The sequence below is a fragment of the Polypterus senegalus genome, chromosome 15 (genome assembly GCF_016835505.1).
Source record: "Polypterus senegalus isolate Bchr_013 chromosome 15, ASM1683550v1, whole genome shotgun sequence".
NCBI classification, from domain to species: Eukaryota; Metazoa; Chordata; class Cladistia; order Polypteriformes; family Polypteridae; genus Polypterus; species Polypterus senegalus.
In genome coordinates, this window is record NC_053168.1 from 51,005,994 (window position 1) to 51,026,568 (window position 20,575).

The 20,575-nt window shown below is 39.7% G+C and overlaps 1 protein-coding gene across 2 annotated transcripts in view; it reads left to right on the plus strand.

Annotated features, from left to right (window-relative positions):
• LOC120515423 (uncharacterized protein C7orf31) overlaps nt 1–20,575 on the plus strand; it is a 71,488-nt gene that overhangs the window by 16,755 nt on the left and 34,158 nt on the right. For both annotated transcript variants that reach the window (XM_039736398.1, XM_039736399.1), the window contains exons 2-6: nt 1,682–1,861; nt 2,203–2,274; nt 2,807–2,836; nt 14,377–14,567; nt 18,468–18,556. In XM_039736398.1, coding sequence (XP_039592332.1) covers nt 1,682–1,861; nt 2,203–2,274; nt 2,807–2,836; nt 14,377–14,567; nt 18,468–18,556 — 562 coding nt within the window. The remainder of the gene's footprint in view (nt 1–1,681; nt 1,862–2,202; nt 2,275–2,806; nt 2,837–14,376; nt 14,568–18,467; nt 18,557–20,575) is intronic.

Below are 20,575 nucleotides of genomic sequence, written 5' to 3' on the forward strand. Positions count from 1 at the left end.
CGGGTTGTAGTAACAATAGGAGTCCCCAGGTTCTTTGTGAGCTCCCCCTGGCAGCACCCACGGCACCCAACATGGCTGAGGAAACAGACTCCATGTCCCAGGATGCCCTGAGGGAATCCGGGAAACTGCTGCCGTCCAGGGGAGCTGCCACCTAGCATCCCGGGGAGGCAGTGCCCTGAAAAGTCTGCCTTCCTCCATTCTTCTTTTTCAGGGACGTCCCGACCAGACTGAACCGCCATCACAGTATCTTTTATTTTTCTGCTTCTGTATGCATAATGATTTCCCCTATAGATTAATAAAGTTTATCTAATCTAATTAGTAAATAACGGCTTAAATAACCAGAACACCTGGAAAAGCAGAGTAAAAGTCATAATAATAATAAAAATCTTAAAAATTAAGACTGTTAGTGATGAGCCTGTAATTCGAACAAAATTGAATTTGCAGCAAAAGTTGCAAAGTTGCCATTTTGAACACAAAGAATTTCTTGCCATTGACCCAGGAAGAGAAGTGTTCAGTACAGTTTATGAGTATAAAAGGCCAACATTTTCATCTCATGTGCAACCTTGTGGCAGTGCTGTGGCAGGGACTACAATTCCCATCAGGCAGTAGGCGTGTGCTGGGGCTGATGGGAGGATGCATTAGCTTCATGTACAAAGTTTAGATAGCACTTGCGAAGGTGGAATTTCATCAAAGGCTGCTGCTACAGTGTTTTCTTTTCATCTAATTAGGACTAGATATTTTGTCTAGGAGGAGTCTTTTTGTCTCACCATAGATTTGTTTATCCATATTTAATTTCCAAAGTATACTTACATTTCTCAGACATTTATGATGTTGCCAGACCCTTAAAGATGATTATGTACTTTTCTTACCACCCCTAAAAAATAAGCTTGATGACAAAAAAAAACTCTTTTTAGTGAGTTTTGTGGTTATGAGATCATATGAGAAATTAATATTAGAATCATTTTTTTATAAAACCGTATGTGAAAGGAAGCTCTGCTGTTTTACTAAGAAAAGTCCAACTGTAGACTTGTGCAGATCCACAATTCAGCAGCTCCGTTGGATGGCCAATTAAATTGTTTGCTTTTTTTCCACCCTAATCTTAATCATAGTGCAACCAGGCGTATTGTGTAACATCCCTGATGTATAATGCAAACCAACAACCTCCTGAATGGAGCGGAGGTGAGGAGGTCTGCAGCCACACTCCATTAGTTTTACTCAACACCGCCTATTATGTTTTTGTGATTGTTATTATTCACATACCCACCATTGTGAGATTTGGACCATTGGGCAGGGACAGTCACAACCTGGTGTGTGTTCGTCGGAGGGGCAGACGGGAATTTCATTATGCTGTGTACTTACGACAATAACTCTGTAATGAACCGATGACTACATTTTTGTATGAGAGCATTTATGAAAAAGCTTACGCTGTTGTACACCTATGTATCATTAGTAAATGCTAAAGAGCTAAGCCATGATGAAACATAACGAAACTCAATTTGTCGAGCCTTTGCAGACTAAGGTAGAAAGAAAACAACTGAGGATAACTTTATCTGTTAGTTGGTGACATTCAAGTCTATTTTGGTTGTCTGGTTGTCTCTTGTTTTCTTTCTTTCTTTCTCCCATTTGTGTTGAACATTCCATTAGATGACTTACTTATTTTTATTTCTCCTTTTTTCTCCAGTTACCGGAGATATTGGGAAGATGCTTCTAAAGTGCCCAGGTGCCCATGGGGCAGAGACCGTGACTATGGAGGCATTGGGCCCATTGCATTACCAGAACACCATCGCCCAAAAGAGGAACCACCTCCTGCAGTGATGAAAGGACATCGACATTTTGGGTTTGGGGGGAATCCGTGGCCAACGTACGTAGGTGACGTGAAGAACTGCTCACTGCAGTCTCACATAAATAAATATGCAAGTGTGAGTGGAAGTGCTAAAGGAATGTTCTGCCTCTTTTTTATGTTTTATTTAAATTAAAACAGTTAACTAATTATGAGCATCATTAGCACTCCTTCTAACTATAAAATTAAAGAATTACTAAGAGGCAACTTGTATTTTTGAATTGCCTTTTATGTACTATATGTTAGCCATTCACTGAGAGACAACGCTTGCCTTTGATTTTTTTAAACATATATTGGAAATACAAACTATTTTGAACTTGTAATTTTCTTTTATTTATTGCATATTATTTTTCATTATTCAGAAGTGTTCCTATAGAGCAGTATTATGATCTGACATATCTGAAGAAAAGCAACGTACGTACCAATGATCAGTTGTAAGTTTCTTTTTTGTTCTATTTAATTTTATGTTTACCAAATTTATTGTAATGATTTTTAATATAAGATCCCATTAATTAGACTGCATTATGTCTATTACCTTGTATTATTTTAAAAGATCTGCACTTTAATTTGTAAATATGTGCCTTGTTCTTTTATGCTGAAAAGGCCAGCACTTGCAAGTCATTTTGCTGCACTTGCGTATTAAATTGTTCAACTCTCCAATATGTAGATTTTCACTTGTACACTAGATGGCACTAGAGCCATAGTTAATATCAATAGTTAGCCATTTCCAAATTAAGCCACAAGGTGGCAATAAAGAGTTGAAACTGAAACAGATGTCAATAATCACCTGCTCTTGACGTTTGTATTCACGTTCCAGATTGATGTATAATTTATTAGGTTATGAAAACTTTTGATGAACTATAAAGAAAATAAAAATGTATCATTATTGACAAAATGTATCAAAATTGCTTAAATATTGTTAAACTAAATCTCTGCTATGTTGTTCTTCTGTATGTTTTCTTTCAGAGTTCCAAAGCCACCAGATGCAGAAATTAGGTATGTTACATTTACATTTTTAACAATAACAGTTAAGTTGTGCATAGGTAGAAGAATCTATTAAACAAAGATTTGTAAAACAGAAATGTCAGTTACACTTGGGTCCACTAGACTGTTATATTAAAAATATATTTTCAAATATGACTGTATTGCAATAAAAATGTATTACTGCTGCCTTAATACTTCTGTTTCTTCTATTTTGGATTAATTTATAGTCATTGATAGCTCATAAGTATGATCATTTGACCTTTGTGCAGTCTTTCTATTACGATGGCCAATATCCTGAAGTGCAAGCAGGACAACAATGTAAAAGGTGGCATGGGCAAAATGCAAGAGGTGACAGCATTAAGAAGTCATATGTCCAAAATACAAAGGGTGGCAGTACTATTCCAGTCCTGAAGGACTTCAGTGCTTTCAGGTTTTCACTTAAATCAGTCTCTAAATGAGTGTTTGGTTTATTGAGCTCCAATTTTGATGACATCTGTGTTCTGAGTTTCTGCAGTTCAAAGATAGGGGTACTCTGTGTCAGTCTTCGGAGGCCATAGTGACAGTGGAGGTGAATTCCTACTCCAATGTGAACTCTTTGCATGACTTGTCATGTATTTGGATGTGCGCTATAGAACCTAACGAATTTAGCAATAGGTTCATAGTTATTGTGTTGTCTTTTTGGTGTATACAATTAAACTAGTCATCTAGCCTACTTGTTTCATTAATAATAAACAGTTTTTCCAAAATCAGATAATGCAGAGTAAAGAAACACACCGGTTCCTGTTAATTAACAGATTATATCAAACAGGAGTCCTTAAACTTATATTCACCAAATAATGCATTTTTAATTATATTTGGAGGAAAGCAAAACACCAACTGTAGATGCATCATATGCCTGGGAGAGCCTGCAAAAGAAGTGACCTTCGTGCAAAGTGCTGGTGCAAAGTGATTCTTGGAACACATAGTTATCAGCTTAGATAAATGTCTTCCCCTTACTCAGATCCTGTAATACATTTTGGTTTGATATAGAATCAGCCTCTGTGCTTCTTTAACTGCAGCTGTCTCTATACCATAGCACACCACGGTCGTATACACCATCAGCTGCCATGCTCCTCTCTGTGCAATTGTATTCTGTGTCATCATACATTTTGATCAGATGCAGCATCAGCTGCCATGCTTCTCATGCCACAGCTGTATTCTATACGTCAGGTCTATGAGCAGATTCATTTTTGGACCAATACTCATAATACATCAGACCTCCATCAGCCCCATCAGAGGGCACTTGGTTAAAGAGCTTGGATTTAATTTTGGGTGGGACATTTAAAGTAAGCTGTTGGACAGTAAACCACCTCAAGGTCAGCAGAAGCCACTTGATGGTCATATTTACACTATATTACATTATATTATCTACAGTAAAAGGATGAGGAAGTTAATCTTCTCATTATCAGTTTGGATCTCAACACACTAATGAAGCCAGAAAGTGGCAACATGTTACCTGTTGAGAAGCACATGCAAGTAAGAATTTCACTGTACCTGTGGTATGTTTTGCTAGTAACAAACTTAACATTTAAAATAAGAAATACTTTTAAAATACAGTCTGGTCCATAGGTACAGTATTTGGACAATGACACAATTTTGGCTCTGTACAAAACCAGAATGGAGTTAAAGCGAAGTATTCAAGATGGGATTGAAGTATAGACTTTCAGCTTTAATTCAGGGGGATTAACAAAAATATTATATGAATCGTTTAGAAAAGAAAGACATTTTTATATATGGTCCCCCTATTTTAGGAGCTCAAAAGTGTTTGCACAAACTAACATAATCATAAATATAATGATATGATCATTTTCAATATTTAGTTTAAAATCCTTTACAGTCAGCGACTGCCAGGCCACCTCCAAGAGCTGGCATTCCATTTTAGTGATAGTTTACCAGGCCTTTACTGGAGCTGTCTTCAGTTGCTGTTTGTTTGTTGGACTTTCTGCCATCAGTTTTGTTTTCAGCAAGTGAAATGCATTTCCAATTGGGTTGAGGTCAGTTGATTGACTTGGCCTGTGGAGAATATTCAACTACTTTGCATTGAAAAGCACTTGGTTTGCTTTCGCAGTATGTTCTGGCTCAATGCCCATCTGTACTGTGAAGAGTTGTCCTATCAGTTTTGCAGCATTTGTCTGTCTCTGAGCAGATAATATTGCCCAATACACTTAAGAATTCATCCTGCTACTTCTGCCACCAGTTATTGACAATATGTCAATAAACACTAGTGACTGTTTTCCATTCACAGCCATGCATGATCATGCCATAAAACTGTAAAACAGTATGTTTCAAAAATGATGAGGTGTTCATCGAACCATTTCTCCATACTCTTCTCCTTTCAGCATTCTGGTATATATTGATCTTAGTTTCCTTTGTCCAAAGACAACTGTTCTAGAACTGCACAGGCAAAGTCTGATCTGTTTTTCCTGTGCTTGATGCTTACCTGTGGTTTACACCTTGTGGGAAACCCTCTGTCTTTACTTTCATTAAGTCTTCTCCTGATTGTAGACATTGGCTCATATAATATTTTTGATCTTCTTCTTTTGGCTGCTTCTGTTAGGGGTTGCCACAGCAGATCATCTTTTTCCATATCCTCCTGTCCTCTGCATCTTGTTCTGTTACACCATCACCTGCATGTCCTCTCTCACCACATCCATAAACCTTCTCTTAGGCCTTCCTCTTTTCCTCTTCCCTGGCAGCTCTATCCTTAGCATCCCTTTCCCAATATACCCAGCATGTGTCACCTGCACATGTCCAAACCAATGCAATCCCGCCTCTCTGACTTTGTCTCCAAATTGTCCAACCTGAGCCTCTAATGTAGTCCTGTCCATCCTTGGCATACCCAATGCTAATCTTAACATGTTTAACTCTGATACCTCCTGTTCTGTGTCCTGTTTTTTGGTCAGTGCCACTGTCCAACCCATATAATATAGCTGGTCTCACTACCATCCTGTAGACCTTCCCTTTCACTCTTGTTGATACCCGTCTGTCACAAATTACAACCCATGCCACTCTTCTCCACCCATTTCACCCTGCCTGCACTCTCTTTTTCACCTCTCTTCCACAGTCCCTGTTACTCTGTGCTGTTGATCCCAAGTATTTAAATTCATCCACCTTTGCCAACTCTACTCCCTACATCCTCACCATTCCACTGACCTCCTCCTCATTTACACACATGTATTCTGTTTTGTTCCTACTGGCCTTCGTTTTGCTCCTTTCTAGAGCATATCTCTACCTCGTCTGTCAATCTGTCCATCACCATTGCAAATAAGAAAGGGCTCAGAGCCGATCCCTGATGTAATCCAACCTCCACATTGAATGCATCTGTCAGCTCCTACCGTAGACCTCACCACTGTCACACTTCCCTCATATATATCGTGTACAACTGTTATGTACTCCTCTGCCACTCCCGACTTCCTCATACAATACCCCAACTCCTATCGAGGCACCCTGTCATATGCTTTCTCCAGGTCCATAAAGATACAAACGATATTTTTGGTAAACCCCTTAAATTAAAGCTGAAAGTCTACACTTCAATCAATGATTCCTTTTTTCATATCCATTTTGTTGACATACAGAGCCAAAATTATGAAAATTGTGTCACTGTCCAAATACTTATGGACCTGACTATATCTATGTTCGGTAATACAGAGGTGCAAAAAAGATCCTTCTTCATTGTATTACCTCACAGAGCAGGCTCATCATTTAACCAGCATAATACATTACAGCACAGGGTTTTCCATCCCTTCCAGTTTAATGGGTTGGAGGGTATGGGCAGGGAAGATGTGTCTAGAGTTATTACTAGTTTACGTTTAAACACTAATAAAACCAGTTACCGCAAATTACTTTTGTAGTTTCCTTTAGAAGAAAGTCAGGCTACAATAAGCAGCACCTCCATGTCAGCTAAATAGGAAGGTGTTTCTTTATCTAGAGTAGTGACTTTCATATCAGATACAACTCTTAAGGAGTTAAACACAATTGCTAAGTCTTAGCCACAGTGTATTTAGTATTTATGGCACATTATCTTCTTACCACTTGAAAATGTAATTTTGAAGAGAGGTGGTACTGGTCAGCCTGTACATAGTTTGCCACCAAAAGACAGTGTTCATTTTGTCCAAGGATGTTAAAATTTATACTGTACACTTTAATTTATTCCAGTTTATTGTCACTACACTGTAAAAAGTGTATGAGTGGACGAATGTATACACTTAAAGTGTCAGTTTAATACTAGAAATTTTTCTTTGTCAGGGAGTTTTTAGTGTGTCTAGGCAACTACAGGTAAATGGCCTCTGGGCAAACAAAAGTGTGTCCATCTTCTGGTTTAGTACTGAGTGCTACAACATCACTTGCTTTATGGCAGAGAAGCAAACAGTTTGTTTCTAGGCTGTGCGCCTTTTTGTACTTGTAAATTGCCTGGGGATGGATTCAATATAAGAAAACACTACACAAAATACGTTTACCTGTTTATTGCCCTTCCAGTTGCAACATTTTGGACACTGTAGCCTGCAAATTATTGCAGATTCAACTGTGCAACAAATATTTTTCAAATATTTTGCCTTCTGAAAAATTTTTGGTGATTATGATAGATAAGCTGAACACAAGTATAATTTCAAATGTATAAGTAACATGTAGGGAATTGGAGAAACTTGATTGAAGATTATCGAATTTAGTGTATTTAACTGCTTAATGATGCCTACACTTTACATTAGTTTAACTGAGCTAAAAATGTTTTGCTGATGAGTTTCTTTTGTATTCAGCATCTGTTCTTTTATACTGTTAAAAGCCAGTTCTTAAAAATTAGGTACTTGCAGTAAACTGGTACATAAGAGGAAAATTTAAAGGTGATTTTTGTGATCAGCTGGGAAAAACCATAAGACAGACCCAAAATTGTAGAGGAAGCAAAATCTTCGTTTCCAACTGTTCTTTGCAGCAACTGGCATGTTATTGTAATTTTCAAAGGTCAACATTTAAGAAATGCTAGAATGCAATATACAGGTGGAATGCTGTTATAATGAAATTCATGGGACCATAGACAGACAGACAGACAGACAGACAGACAGACAGACAGACAGACAGACAGACAGACAGATAGATAGATAGATAGATAGATAGATAGATAGATAGATAGATAGATAGATAGATAGATAGATAGATAGATAGATAGATAGATAGATAGATAGATACTCTATTAATCCCAAGGGGAAATTCACATAATCCAGCAGCAGTATACTGATACAAAGAAACAATATTAAATTAAATAGTAATAAAAATGAAAAGAATTAAAATAAAATTAATGTTAGCATTTACTCCCCCGGGTGGAATTGAAGAGTCGCATAGTGTGGGGGAGGAACGATCTCCTCAGTCTGTCAGTGGAGCAGGACAGTGACAAAAGTCTGTCACTGAAGCTACTCCTCTGCCTGGAGATGACACTGTTCAGTGGATGCAGTGGATTCTTCATGATTGACAGGAGTTTGCTTAATGCCCGTCGCTCTGCCACAGATGTTAAACTGTCCAACTTTACTCCTACAATAGAGCCTGCCTTCTTAACAAGTTTGTCCAGGCGTGAGGCGTCTTTCATCTTTATGCTGCCTCCCCAGCACACCACCGCGTAGAAGAGGGCACTCGCCACAACCGTCTGGTAGAACATCTGCAGCATCTTACTGCAGATGTTGAAGGATGCCAACCTTCTCAGAAAGTATAGTCTGCTCTGACCTTTCTTACATAGAGCATCAGTATTGGCAGTCCAGTCCAATTTGTCATCCAGCTGCACTCCCAGATATTTAAAGGTCTGCACCCTCTGCACACAGTCACCTCTGATGATCACAGGGTCCATGAGGGGCCTGGGCCTCCTAAAATCCACCACCAGCTCCTTGGTCTTGCTGGTGTTAAGGTGTAAGTGGTTTGAGTCACACCATTTAACAAAGTCTTTGATTAGCTTCTTTACTCCTCCTCCTGCCCACTCCTGATGCAGCCTACAATAGCAGTGTCATCAGCAACTTTTGCACGTGGCAGGACTCGAGTCATATTGGAAGTCTGATGTATATAGATTGAACAGGACCGGAGAAAGTACAGTCCCCTGCGCGCCCTGTGTTGCTGACACAATGTCAGACCTGCAGTTCCCAAGACGCACATATTGAGGTCTGTCTGTAAGATAGTCCACAATCCATGCCACCAGGTGTGAGTCTACTCCCATCTCAGTCAGCTTGTCTCTAAGGAGCAGAGGTTGGATGGTGTTGAAGGCCTAGAGAAGTCCAAAACATAATTCTTACAGCACCACTGCCTCTGTCCAGGTGGGAGAGGGATCGTGTAGCATATAGATGATGGCATCCTCCGCTCCCACCTTCTCCTGGTATGCGAACTGCAGAGGGTCGAGGGCGGCGGACCTGTGGCCTCAGGTGGTGAAGCAGCAGCCGCTCCATGGTCTTCATCAGATGTGACGTCAGAGCAACAGGCCGGAAGTCATTCAGCTCACTAGGACGTGATACCTTTGGGACTGGGGTGATACAAGATGTTTTCCAAAGCCTGGGACTCTCCCTGTTCCAGGCTCAGGTTGAAGATGCGCTGTAGAGGACTCCCCAGTTCCAACGCACAGGCCTTCAGCAGTCGTGGCGATACTCCATCTGGACCCGCTGCTTTGCTGGCAGAAGTCTTTCAGCTCTCTGCTCACATGGGCTGCTGTAATTGTGGGTGGGGATGTCTCACCTATGCTGGTATCAGCAGAAGGATGGTTGGAGGATGCAGTACTGAGGTGAGAGTGGGTTAGGTGATCAAACCTATTAAAGAAGTTGTTCATTTGGTTTGCTCTCTCCACCTCTGTCTCGATGGTGGCACCCTGCTTCGAGCTGCACCCAGTGATAATCTTCATCCCATCCCACACTTCCTTAATGCTGTTATTCTGCAACTTCTGCTCCAGCTTTCTCCTGTACTGCTCTTTCGCCCCTGAGCTGGACTCGAGTTCCTTCTGCACGCTTGAGCTCATGCTGATCACCACCTTTAAAAGCCCTTTTCTTCTGGTTCAAAAGGCCCTTGATGTCACTTGTAATCCATGGCTTGTTGTTAGCATAGCAGCGTACTGTTCTTACTGGAACTACAATGTCCATACAGAAGTTGATGTAATCAGTTGTGCATTCAACAGCCTCTTCAATGTTCTCATTATGTGACCCCAGCAGGATATCCCAGTCTGTAGTTCCAAAGCAGTCTCTCAGAGCCACTTCCTGAATGATCGTGTGGTAGTAGGTAGCGCCTTGACTCTTGGTTTGTAGTGAGGCTGAAGCAGATCGAAGCAGAATCAGGTTATGATCTGCTTTCCCAAGTGCAGGCAGCGGGGTGGCACTGTATGCGTCTTTAACGTTTGCATACAGTAGGTCGATAGTCCTATTTCCCCGGGTGTTACAATCCACATACTGGGAGAAGGCAGGTAATGTTTTGTCCAGCTACATGGTTAAAGTCTCCAGAGATTAGCACAAGTGCCTCAGGGTGCTGCGTTTGTAACTTAGCAACTGTGGAATGGATGATGTCACTCGCCATCTCCGCGTTCCCTTGAGGGGGGATGTAAACAATAACAACAATCACGTGTCCAAACTCTCTGGGCAAGTAATAGGGATGCAGACTTATGACCAACAGTTCGATGTCCCTGCAGCAATTGGAGATTTTAATGTTTACATGTCCTGAGTTGCACCACTTTGTATTGACATAGAGAGCGAGTCCCACTCCTTTCTTCTTCCCGCAGGTACTTGCGTCTCTGTTCGCTCTAACTGTGCTAAACCGGGTAGCTCCACGTTAGCATCTGGGATGGTAGTTGTTAGCCACGTTTCACTAAAACACAGCAAGCTGCATTCTCTGTAGGTTCTGACATTTTTCCCCAGCCCAGCCAGTTCGTCGATCTTATTTGGTAGTGAGTTCACATTTCCCAGGATCACAGAAGGCACCGACGATTTATAACACCATTTTCTCTCAAGTTGCCTGGCTCTTATCTTTTATCTTTGCGCCGGCTCGGCTTCCCTGATATCGTCTTCTTACCTAGGTAAATAAGGAACCACACCGGCGTGAGCATTTCTTCTCAGTGCTTTAAGTTGACTACTTGAATAGGCAAGTCTCGGAGTGTAAAATCCATGTCAAGTAGTAAAATAGTAAAAGTGTCCAGGGAGCGATTCCACATAAAAGTAAGTGGTAGAAATGATCAGTGAATAGAGAAAAAAATAGAAAAAAAGGTAAAAAGATAAAGTCATACACGGAGCTGCTGGAAAGGCTGCCACTCGGATGCGGCGCCGGAAATACTTTATCAATGCTTCATTGTAACAGAAATTTCATTAAAATTAATATGGGGAATGGAAAATACTGTGTACTATTGTAACCGATGTCACTGGCAATTTACCATCTCTAATGGCAGCAGTGCAGGGAGAGCTCCTTTGCTGCTGCTGCTCTGCTGCGTCTAGTAAACACTAAACCAAGGGCAAAGTAATTGGTTGTCCTCTGCAGGATCAGACTTACCACGTAACATGCTTGTCTCATGGTGATTAGAACATTTAACATGGGGCTTTGACCTGCTGTTTCTTACACTCTCCTGATCTGCCAAAGCAGTGATTCTAAGGTGCCACATGAGAGGTTGGGCATCAAACTAAAAAAAGTGGCAGTTAAGGGTGATGTTTTTAAATGCGTGCAGAATTGGTTCAGATACAGGAAGCAGAGGGTGATGGTGTGAGGAACCTCATCAGAATTGGTTGATGTTAAGAGTGGTGTTCCACAGGGGTCAGTGCTAGGGCCGCTGCTATTTTTAATATATATATAAATGATTTGGATAGAAATATAAGTAAGAAGCTGGGTAAGTTTGCAGATGATACCAAGATAGGTTGAGTAGCAGATAATTTGGAATCCATTATATCATTACAGAAGGACTTGGACAGCAGACAGGCTTGGGCAGATTTGTGGCAGATGAAATTTAATGTCAGTAAATGTAAAGTATTACACATAGGAAGTACTGTAAAAATGTTAGGTTTGAATACACAATGTGAGGTTGGAAAATCGACAGTACACCTTATGAGAAGGATTTAGGAGTTATAGTAGACTCTAAGCTATCGAATTCCCTAAAGTGTTCAGAAGCCATTAAAAAGGCAAATAGAATGTTAGGTTATATAGCACAATGTGTGGAGCACAAGTCCAAGGAGGTTATGCTCAACCTTTATAACGCACTGGTGATGCCTCATCTTGAGTACTGTGTGCAGTTTTGGTCTCCAGGCTACAAAAAGGACATAGCAGCACTAGAAAAGGTCCAGAGAAGAGCGACTAGGCTGATTCCAGGGCTACAGGGTTTGAATTATGAGGAAAGATTAAAAGACCTGAGCCTATACAGTTTAAGCAAAAGAAGATTAAGAGGTGACATTATTGAAGTGGGGCGGCACAATGGCGCAGTGGTAGCGCTGCTGCCTCACAGTTAGGAGGCCTGGATTCGCTTCCCGGGTCTTCCCTGCGTGGAGTTTGCATGTTCTCCCCGTGTCTGCGTGGGTTTCCGCTGGGCGCTTCGGTTTCCTCCCACAGTCCAAAGACATGCAGGTTAGGTGAATTGATGATTCTAAATTGGCCCTGGTGTGTGGGTGTATTTGTGTGTGTCCTACAGTGGGTTGGCACCCTGCCCAGGATTGGTTCCTGCCTTGTGTCCTGTGTTGGCTGGGATTGGCTCCAGCGGACCCCCGTGACCCTGTGTTTGGATTCAGCGGGTTGGAAAATGGATGGATGAATGGATGGATTATTGAAGTGTTTAAAATTATGAAAGGAATTAGTACAGTGGATCGATACTGTTATTGTAAAATGAGTTCATCAAGAACAAGGTGAGACAGTTGGAAACTTGTTAAGGGTAAATTTCCCACAAACATTAGAAGTTTTTCTTTACATAAAGAACAGACAGTTAGAATAAGCTACCAATTAGTGTGGTAGACAGTAAGACTTTGGGGACTTTTAAAACTTGACTTGATGTTTTTTTGGAAGAAATTAGTGGATAGGACTGGTGAGGTTTGTTGGGCTGAATGGCCTGTTCTTGTCTAGATTGTTCTAATGTTCTAAGCCATCGGTGTTCTTCTAATCAGAAGATGCAAGCTAAAGCACGACAATTGCCCCCATGTCACGGCTCTTATCTCGTGTACTTGAGTGTAAAGTAACAGCTCTTATTTTGGATGAAGTCTTGAGACTGTACCTGCCTTCTTTATACAGTAATAAAGTACCTGTTGTTACCTTGGAAACCTGGACTAGCTTTCCTGTCTCTCGTGTAACACTGTGGGTCCCAAGCTCGACAATACCTGTATAAAAAACAGCACTTCTTGAACTGTAAACAATATTTTATTTCACAATGAGACGTTAGATGTAACTTTTTTCTAGCATAAACTGACGCTGTTTCTCACTTTATTCACCGCAAAGAAAACTTTGAAAAGTGCTATGAAATTCAAACAGTACAGTATCTGCACACGACACAACTACCCATGTGGACCCATAGTGGACCATTGACTTAGAGTTCAGCTATATCTGTATGATGTGCCTACACTCTCACAGAGGACTGCCTGAGACAGAAATTTTGCAACATAGTGTCACTTTCCTTTGGTCTAACAAAAGACAGCCTGTTGCAGGGTTCCTGAGACTTGGCAAAAGTTTAGGCACAGCATTAAATATTTTTTGCATCGCATTATTATCTTCAGTGGCCATTTATTGTTAAAAAAACATTTGGCATACTGAAATTTACATTTTGTTTAAAGGAAATCCGTTCAACATGAAGTTGTTTGAACGTTTGTTCAGGTCAAAAAAAAGGTACATTATTTGTTATTCTGAAAGTTTCATTACTTTTGTATTCGCTGTAATGGCGTTTGACACTGAATTTGTCATTTCCTTTTGCTCTTCTTAATATGCATCATGTCTGTAGGGTGTTTGTTTATTGTGCTCTTTTTGTTTTGTTTTGTTAAAACATTTTGTCTTTCAGAGTTTCCATTTATATTAATTTTAATATTCCTCCACCATTACCAGTCTATCATTTCTATTTTATTTCTGTTTCTGCTGTTGATGTTAAGTGTTTGTAAGTCTTAGGGATGACACTCTTTTCAGTATTACTTCTTTATACTCAATATTTATTGTATTCTCTCTCATGTGCTCTATATTCAGGATTTTCTTGTTTTTTGGATATACTCCATTAGCCCCAGTGAAGAATTCAAGTTTTATCTTTGTAGCTGATTCCACGTGTTTTCAAGCCAATCCTGGTTTTTTCATAATTGTTTGTCGGACTCATTTAATTCCACTCACCTTCAGCCTCAGTTGGCATTCAGCTTGCACCATGTGCTGTACCTGTATGTCCTGAATACAGCACACGATTTGGGGTCCACTTACAGTAACTGGTGAACAGCACACAGTAGGAAACAAATCTTGGACCACCTGACTGTTTGCATGAACATACAGTGGCAAGTTGACTGTCTTGTTAAATCAAAGCATGCTTTTTTCTACTCAGAATTAATGTGTCTGGTCCATTTGTTTTACATTTTTAGTGAAAAGCAGATTCAAGTGCCTTTCCCAGCAAAACATCCATACCAGTCCCACATCTCGTACTATGCAATGTTCCCCACATTTAAATCACCTGATGATCCAGATTCTGGCCTCAATACTAGGAATGGTGTTCCAGTAAACCTTAGTGTTCCAGCAATGAGTCATGACATCAGAGTACTACAGAAAGCTAAAGGTGAGTATTCATAAGAAATTTCCTTAGTCAACAATAAAAATACAGAAAGAATACAGTGTTGCTTGTGCTGTTTTTTAAATAAATAAGTCTTAGCCAAAATATATAAAACATTGCCTCAAGACCATTAAATTCGCCTTTCCAAATTCCCTGGTTCTCCCAGACAAGAAACACAAGAATATGTTAAACTGATACAGAAAATTAAAAAAAAGGTTATTCAATTTCCCATCTATGATCTTCATGGCTGATTGCCACAGATTTCGATTTATAATTTAGGCATTATTCATTCTGACGGAAGATAATGCAAAGTGAGTCATAAAACTGGGGTAACAAGAGACTATGCTGGTCCAGGGACTTCCATTGTGTGGTCAGCAGCCATTCTGCACCAGTACTACTTGGCCGTAACAATCTTCTCTGAAGCAGATTGGGAGATAACATAAAATGTGTTGCGTACCAGCCAATTTGAAGTTAATAATATCTGACAGTTTCAAATAAAAAAACTGATAAGAAAATATGCAGTTGAAATCAAACTTAGGGTGAAGTCTTCAAAATTCGCTTTATAACCCCTCCACCGATTTTATACTAATAAACTGTAAATTTAGGACATTAAAAACATCTACTCTGTGCAGGACAAAAGTAATCTCTTTCCAACAATGCACTGACATATTATTTCACTTTTTATTGACTATATAACCATTTCAGTGAGTCTCAAGATTACATACACTTTTTAAATATTAGGCAGCATTGCTTTTCATTTATTTTAGTTATCTTATCTTTAGAAACTTTTTACTAGTATACCTTTAATCCCAAAAGTACCGTATTACTAGTTACGTTGTCATGGTATACAAGAGCGGCGTTTGGGGGTGGGAAAGTAAGGCGACCGCCCCAGGCCCCATGCCTAAGGGGGCCCCGCTTTTGAAGTCCACGTGTCCCTTTTCGAGCGGGTTTGTCAAGTTATATTTTGATAAAGTCCACATGTTATCTTGCAAAAATTTAGCTGAATACTGTAATGAGAAAATCCAATATATTTTAACATTATTTTTATTAAATTCACTTGCAAGTTTATACAATCCACACATACCAGTAACAGCTCTGACATAACTGGCCCACGTGGGGTTGGTCAGCCCTATGCCCTGCACACCCCTATACAGTGATATCTACTGTATAGTCTACATATCTGGGGATTTAGAAATCATGCAGTCACAAAACAATCCTAAACAAATCATGACTCCTAAGATTTGCATGTTGTATTTATGCACAATTGCTGCATTTCCTTTTAAAAGCACTTGGCGCTGTGTTGGCCAATCCTTGTGGTGGTGCATGCTGTGAAAGATGCTATATGAGATACAGATTAATGGCCTGATTGTGCTGCACTGTGCTTACTGCATTCAATCATTTGCCACAAATGTCCTTTTTTGGAGCAGAAAACATGGCTGTCTAGGGCTGATTTATAGCTGGTGATGTTTAGCCAAGAAGTCCTCCCCTGCAGGATAGAAACCAGCTCTTTCCGAAAAAAGAACACCCTAACCAAAATTAAACAAAACGTTGAGTGGGGAGGGTGGCCCTGGTGAAGGTCAAATAAGAAAAAAACTATAATTAAGTGAATCCAGCTCTGTTTTATTATTAATAATCCTTAATGTGTTATTAAGGTGCACCCTACTGACCTCTACTAGAAAAAAGTGCATTTCATTACATATAATCTTTGATCTCCTGTCGTAATCTATTTTAAACTTCCATGAGCTTTAAGTGCAAGGTGGTACTCCAGACAACATTCATCTTTTAGACAGGGAGTTCTCCCAAAGAATAACAAGGCTTATGGGATGCGTTTTCCTGTGTCTGAAATATCAGGGTTAAATATTCTGAAAGGTAAAGTGTTAAAAGAGTTTAGATTGTAGTGAGCCTCTCATTATGAAGGTCATTGTGTAGTAACATGTGTGGACGCTAGAGGTGGGCACCACTGCCCCAACCTGGCACAGATAGACGCAAAGGCACAACTTTAAAGCACACAGAGCTTTTTATTTTTCTTTTCCCTTGTAGGAAACGCCTTCCCCGTTCCCCACAAGTATAACACAGTCCCAAGCACAGCACACCATATACAGATCTCTTCTTCTCTTTCTCTTTACTCCTCCACTCCTCCTGACAAGCTTCGTCTCCCTCCTCCCGACTCTGGCTCCTCGAACAGAGTGAGGTGGCCTCCCAGAAGTGTTCCAAGTGCAACACTTCAGAGTGTGGTGGAAGTAATCAAGTCCATGGCTCCCGAAACAATCCAAGGGGGCTGCCCTCTCGTGTTCCGGAGGAGGTATTGTGTCTCTCCCGGTCCTTCCATGGTAAAGGCGTTCCTGTCAGGCATGGTTCCCAGCGTCCGCCACACATGATATTCCCAAATGAGCTCTATGCAACTCACAGCTCTAGGGACATTTTTATCAGTTATTTTCATAGTCCTTCTAGAATAGGCATGGGGAGTAAATCAAGTAAGCAGATATGTTTTTTCTGCTCAATAAAGTTTAGTTAGGTATTCTTCTACATTTTAGTTGGTGACAGTGCCTGAAATTGCAAAGTGTTATATGATGGCACAGATGACAATACTACTACCAGGGGAGGATCAACGCATTAGCTATCCTAGGTTGTAGCCAAGGCTGTTTTTGGGGGAGTTGGGTGTGAGGGATACAGGTCTGTAATGACAGTTATATAACTTGTTAGGAAAAGGAACCTACTGTCACTTTACTGGAGCACCTTACATTACCTGCAAGGATCAACACATCATGTTTTGTGGGCTGTGCTGTTGGTCCACAAAATGTGAGATAGAACAAAATAGACATTTAGTTTTGACCAAAACATAGCCTTGTCCATTTTTAGACCCTCACACATTAAATTTTGAAAAGGTTCAACCATTTGCAGAGTAGGCCTGGTAAGTTTTAAAATGATGGCAGTTAACCCAACCTAATTTTGTTTTTACTACCAGCCAATTATTAGAAAGGAGATATTTATTTCAAGCTACAAATTCTTCTTCACTTTTACATGATTGGGAATACATTTTAGACAGCCAATTGCATTCGTCCCATTTTAAAGTTTTTTCATTGAAACACCTATATGTTGCAGTTTCATTATACCTTTTAACATTTTCTTACTGTATATAACTTTATTTGCAAATCTGGATTTTTATATATTGATATTTTCAAAATCTTAAACGACTTAAAGTGTAAAATGATGACACTTTTCTTCCTTGGTGTTTAAAACTTTGTTGTTTTTCATTTCTATGTCATTTAAAGTTGGAATAGTACATTGTGCAGTTCAGGTTAGTGATGCATTTTTGTAGTATTTTAATCAGCTGTTTCCATATTTTTATAAAGAAAACACATCCTGACATCAAGTGGATGCTTTGTGTAATGGTAGGATTCACACTATAAAGACTCTGCTTCCTTACACAGTGGAGGCGCTGCTCTCCCTTTTTGCAGATGACTTCCGTATTTTCATTAAAAGTCAGTTCTGAGTTTATGATTGTCCCCAAATATTTATAACTGTCAGCTTTCTCCACTTCCTGGTCTTTGATGATTGTTCCTTGTGGAAAAATGAGAACATCAATAAAGAAGAGCTGGATGTTAAAGATCCATACATTGACAATGAAGGATGTTCATATGTAAATAATAAGATAAAAGTCCCAGAGATGTGAAGAGAAGTGTAAAGCTGAGCTCTTTTGCGGTTTTATTTATAGTATTTATTGTAATGTTCATAACTTCATGTTGATTGGATTTTATTCATGTACTGTTACACATTCGTTTCTCACTCCACTGATAACCAATTTAGTTTTGACAAAGAAGGCATTATAGCATGATATAACACCCATTTAAAATCTATTGCCCACCAATATCACATCATTTTCATGAATTTCCCTTAATTCTTTAGGCAGTCCTTATAGACATGAGGTCATTGACATTCCACCCGTATCAAAGAGAAAAGTTTTACAGTGGCCTGGACAAAATGGATATTATCAGGTGAGAAATTTCCAGTAAACCCTCTGTTCTATTAAATTATTTGTTTTGGACTACTTCAGATTTTTTTTCTCATTTTGTGAAATCACTTATATCTGACTGCTTAAAATAGATTTCTCAGGCTTCACCCAAGAAATTCAGACATTAGATTTCAAAAATAGGCTTTGTCAATCAGTTTTTGTAAGAGTAGGCTTATAAATATTCTTATATTGTATATTTAAATTTATGAAAGAAAAGTTGAAAAAGTGCTTTGATTACTTTACAAATTACAATGGGCATACAGCATGTAATGAACTGATTGATGGAGTGAATAGCACTGTGGCCTCACAGCTCCAGAAATCAGGAAAATGTCTGTGCAACTTGCAGCAGTGGGCTTTCTCCAGGTAAGTTTTTTCCTACATCCTAAACATATTTAGAGTACATTTATTTTTAAATGTAAACTGGTCCTGTATGAATGAAGGTGGACATACTGTATCTTCAAATGTACCTTATGATGAACCAGTGCCATATCCAGGGTTGCCTCCTAAATCTGTCTGCTAATATAACAAAAGGCTTAGGTCTGTGTGTGTGTGTGTCCAGTCTCTCAGAGCAATCTGATTGGTCAGTTTGGCTCTGGTGACGTGATCGAAAGAGGAAGTGTGAATGTGAGACACACAAGGAGAAATAAAGGTGTAGAGGGCATGCTGAGAGTCACCTTCAAAGACAGGAAATATAAAAAACAGAGTTAAGTGAGAAAAGTGGCTCAAAATGACTGAGCATGAGAAGCAGGCTTTATGGGAACACACTTAACAGAGTGAGTGCTGTTCAAAAGAGCTTCACCCACATGAGGATACAGAGGAAAGGTGCTGAAGATACATAATAAAGACCAAATTGTATTGTAAGAGAGATCAAATATTCTAAGATTTATTATATTACCTGTCCTTTAGGTAGCTAGTGACACCTAAAGTCATCAAGATAGACTCTGGCGCTTGTGATCCTGCATTGGGAAATGATAGTGAATAAGTAATGAACTGGTAAATAGATAACTTGGTACTATATAATGATAATGATAATAATAATAAGGTTGGATAATGGATGGATGGATAATAATAATAATAATAATAATAATAATAATAATAAGTTGCATTTATACAGCACCTTTCACAAACCCAAGGTTGCTTTACATATAGAGAAAGAGAGAAAAAAAAGACAAAAGTTCTTCGAAGAGGAAAGTTTCGGGTTGAGATTTAAAGGAGGAAAAAGAGGAGCAATCTCGGAGAGACTGAGGAAGAGAGTTCCACAGTTGAGGGGCTATAACACTGAAGGACCTGCCTCTCAGGGTGGAGAGTCTGGTGCGTGGGACAGTAGGGAGATGATTGCTTGATGACCTAAGAGAGCGACAAAGAGTGTAAGGAGCTAGGAGCTGAGTGAGGTAGAGAGGGGCAAGGTTATGTAGGACTTTGAAGGTGAGAAACAGAATCTTGAATTTAATCCTTGATGGAACCAGTAACCAGTTTGTGTGGGTGAGGACTCTGGCTGCAGAGTTCTGAATGTATTGTAGCTTCTGCATACAATTTGCATGGAGGCAGATGAAGAGGGAATTACAGTAATCAATACAAGACATTATGAAACAGTGAACCAGAGTTAGAGCATCGTTAAAGGACAAAAATGGATGGGGCCGGGCAATGTTACAGAGATGATAGAATTAAATTTTGAACAGAGGCCTAATGTGTAACTCAGAATGAAGTGATAAATCAGACAAAACACCAATATTTCTGACAACAGGAGCAGGTTTGACAAGTTCTTTCATTAATTCATGTATAGTGTGATAAGATCAGCAACATGGCACTGTGGTTGTTACTGCTGCCTCCTGGATCCAGTCTCATGTTGTTGTCTGTGTAGACTTTGCATGTTCTGCACCTGATTTCCTCCCACATTCCCAAAGACATGAGTGTTAGGTTGATTGGCAGTTCTAAACTCCTGAGTGGGTGTGTACATAAATGCACCTTATGATGAACTTGTGCCCTGTCCAGGGTGGGTCCC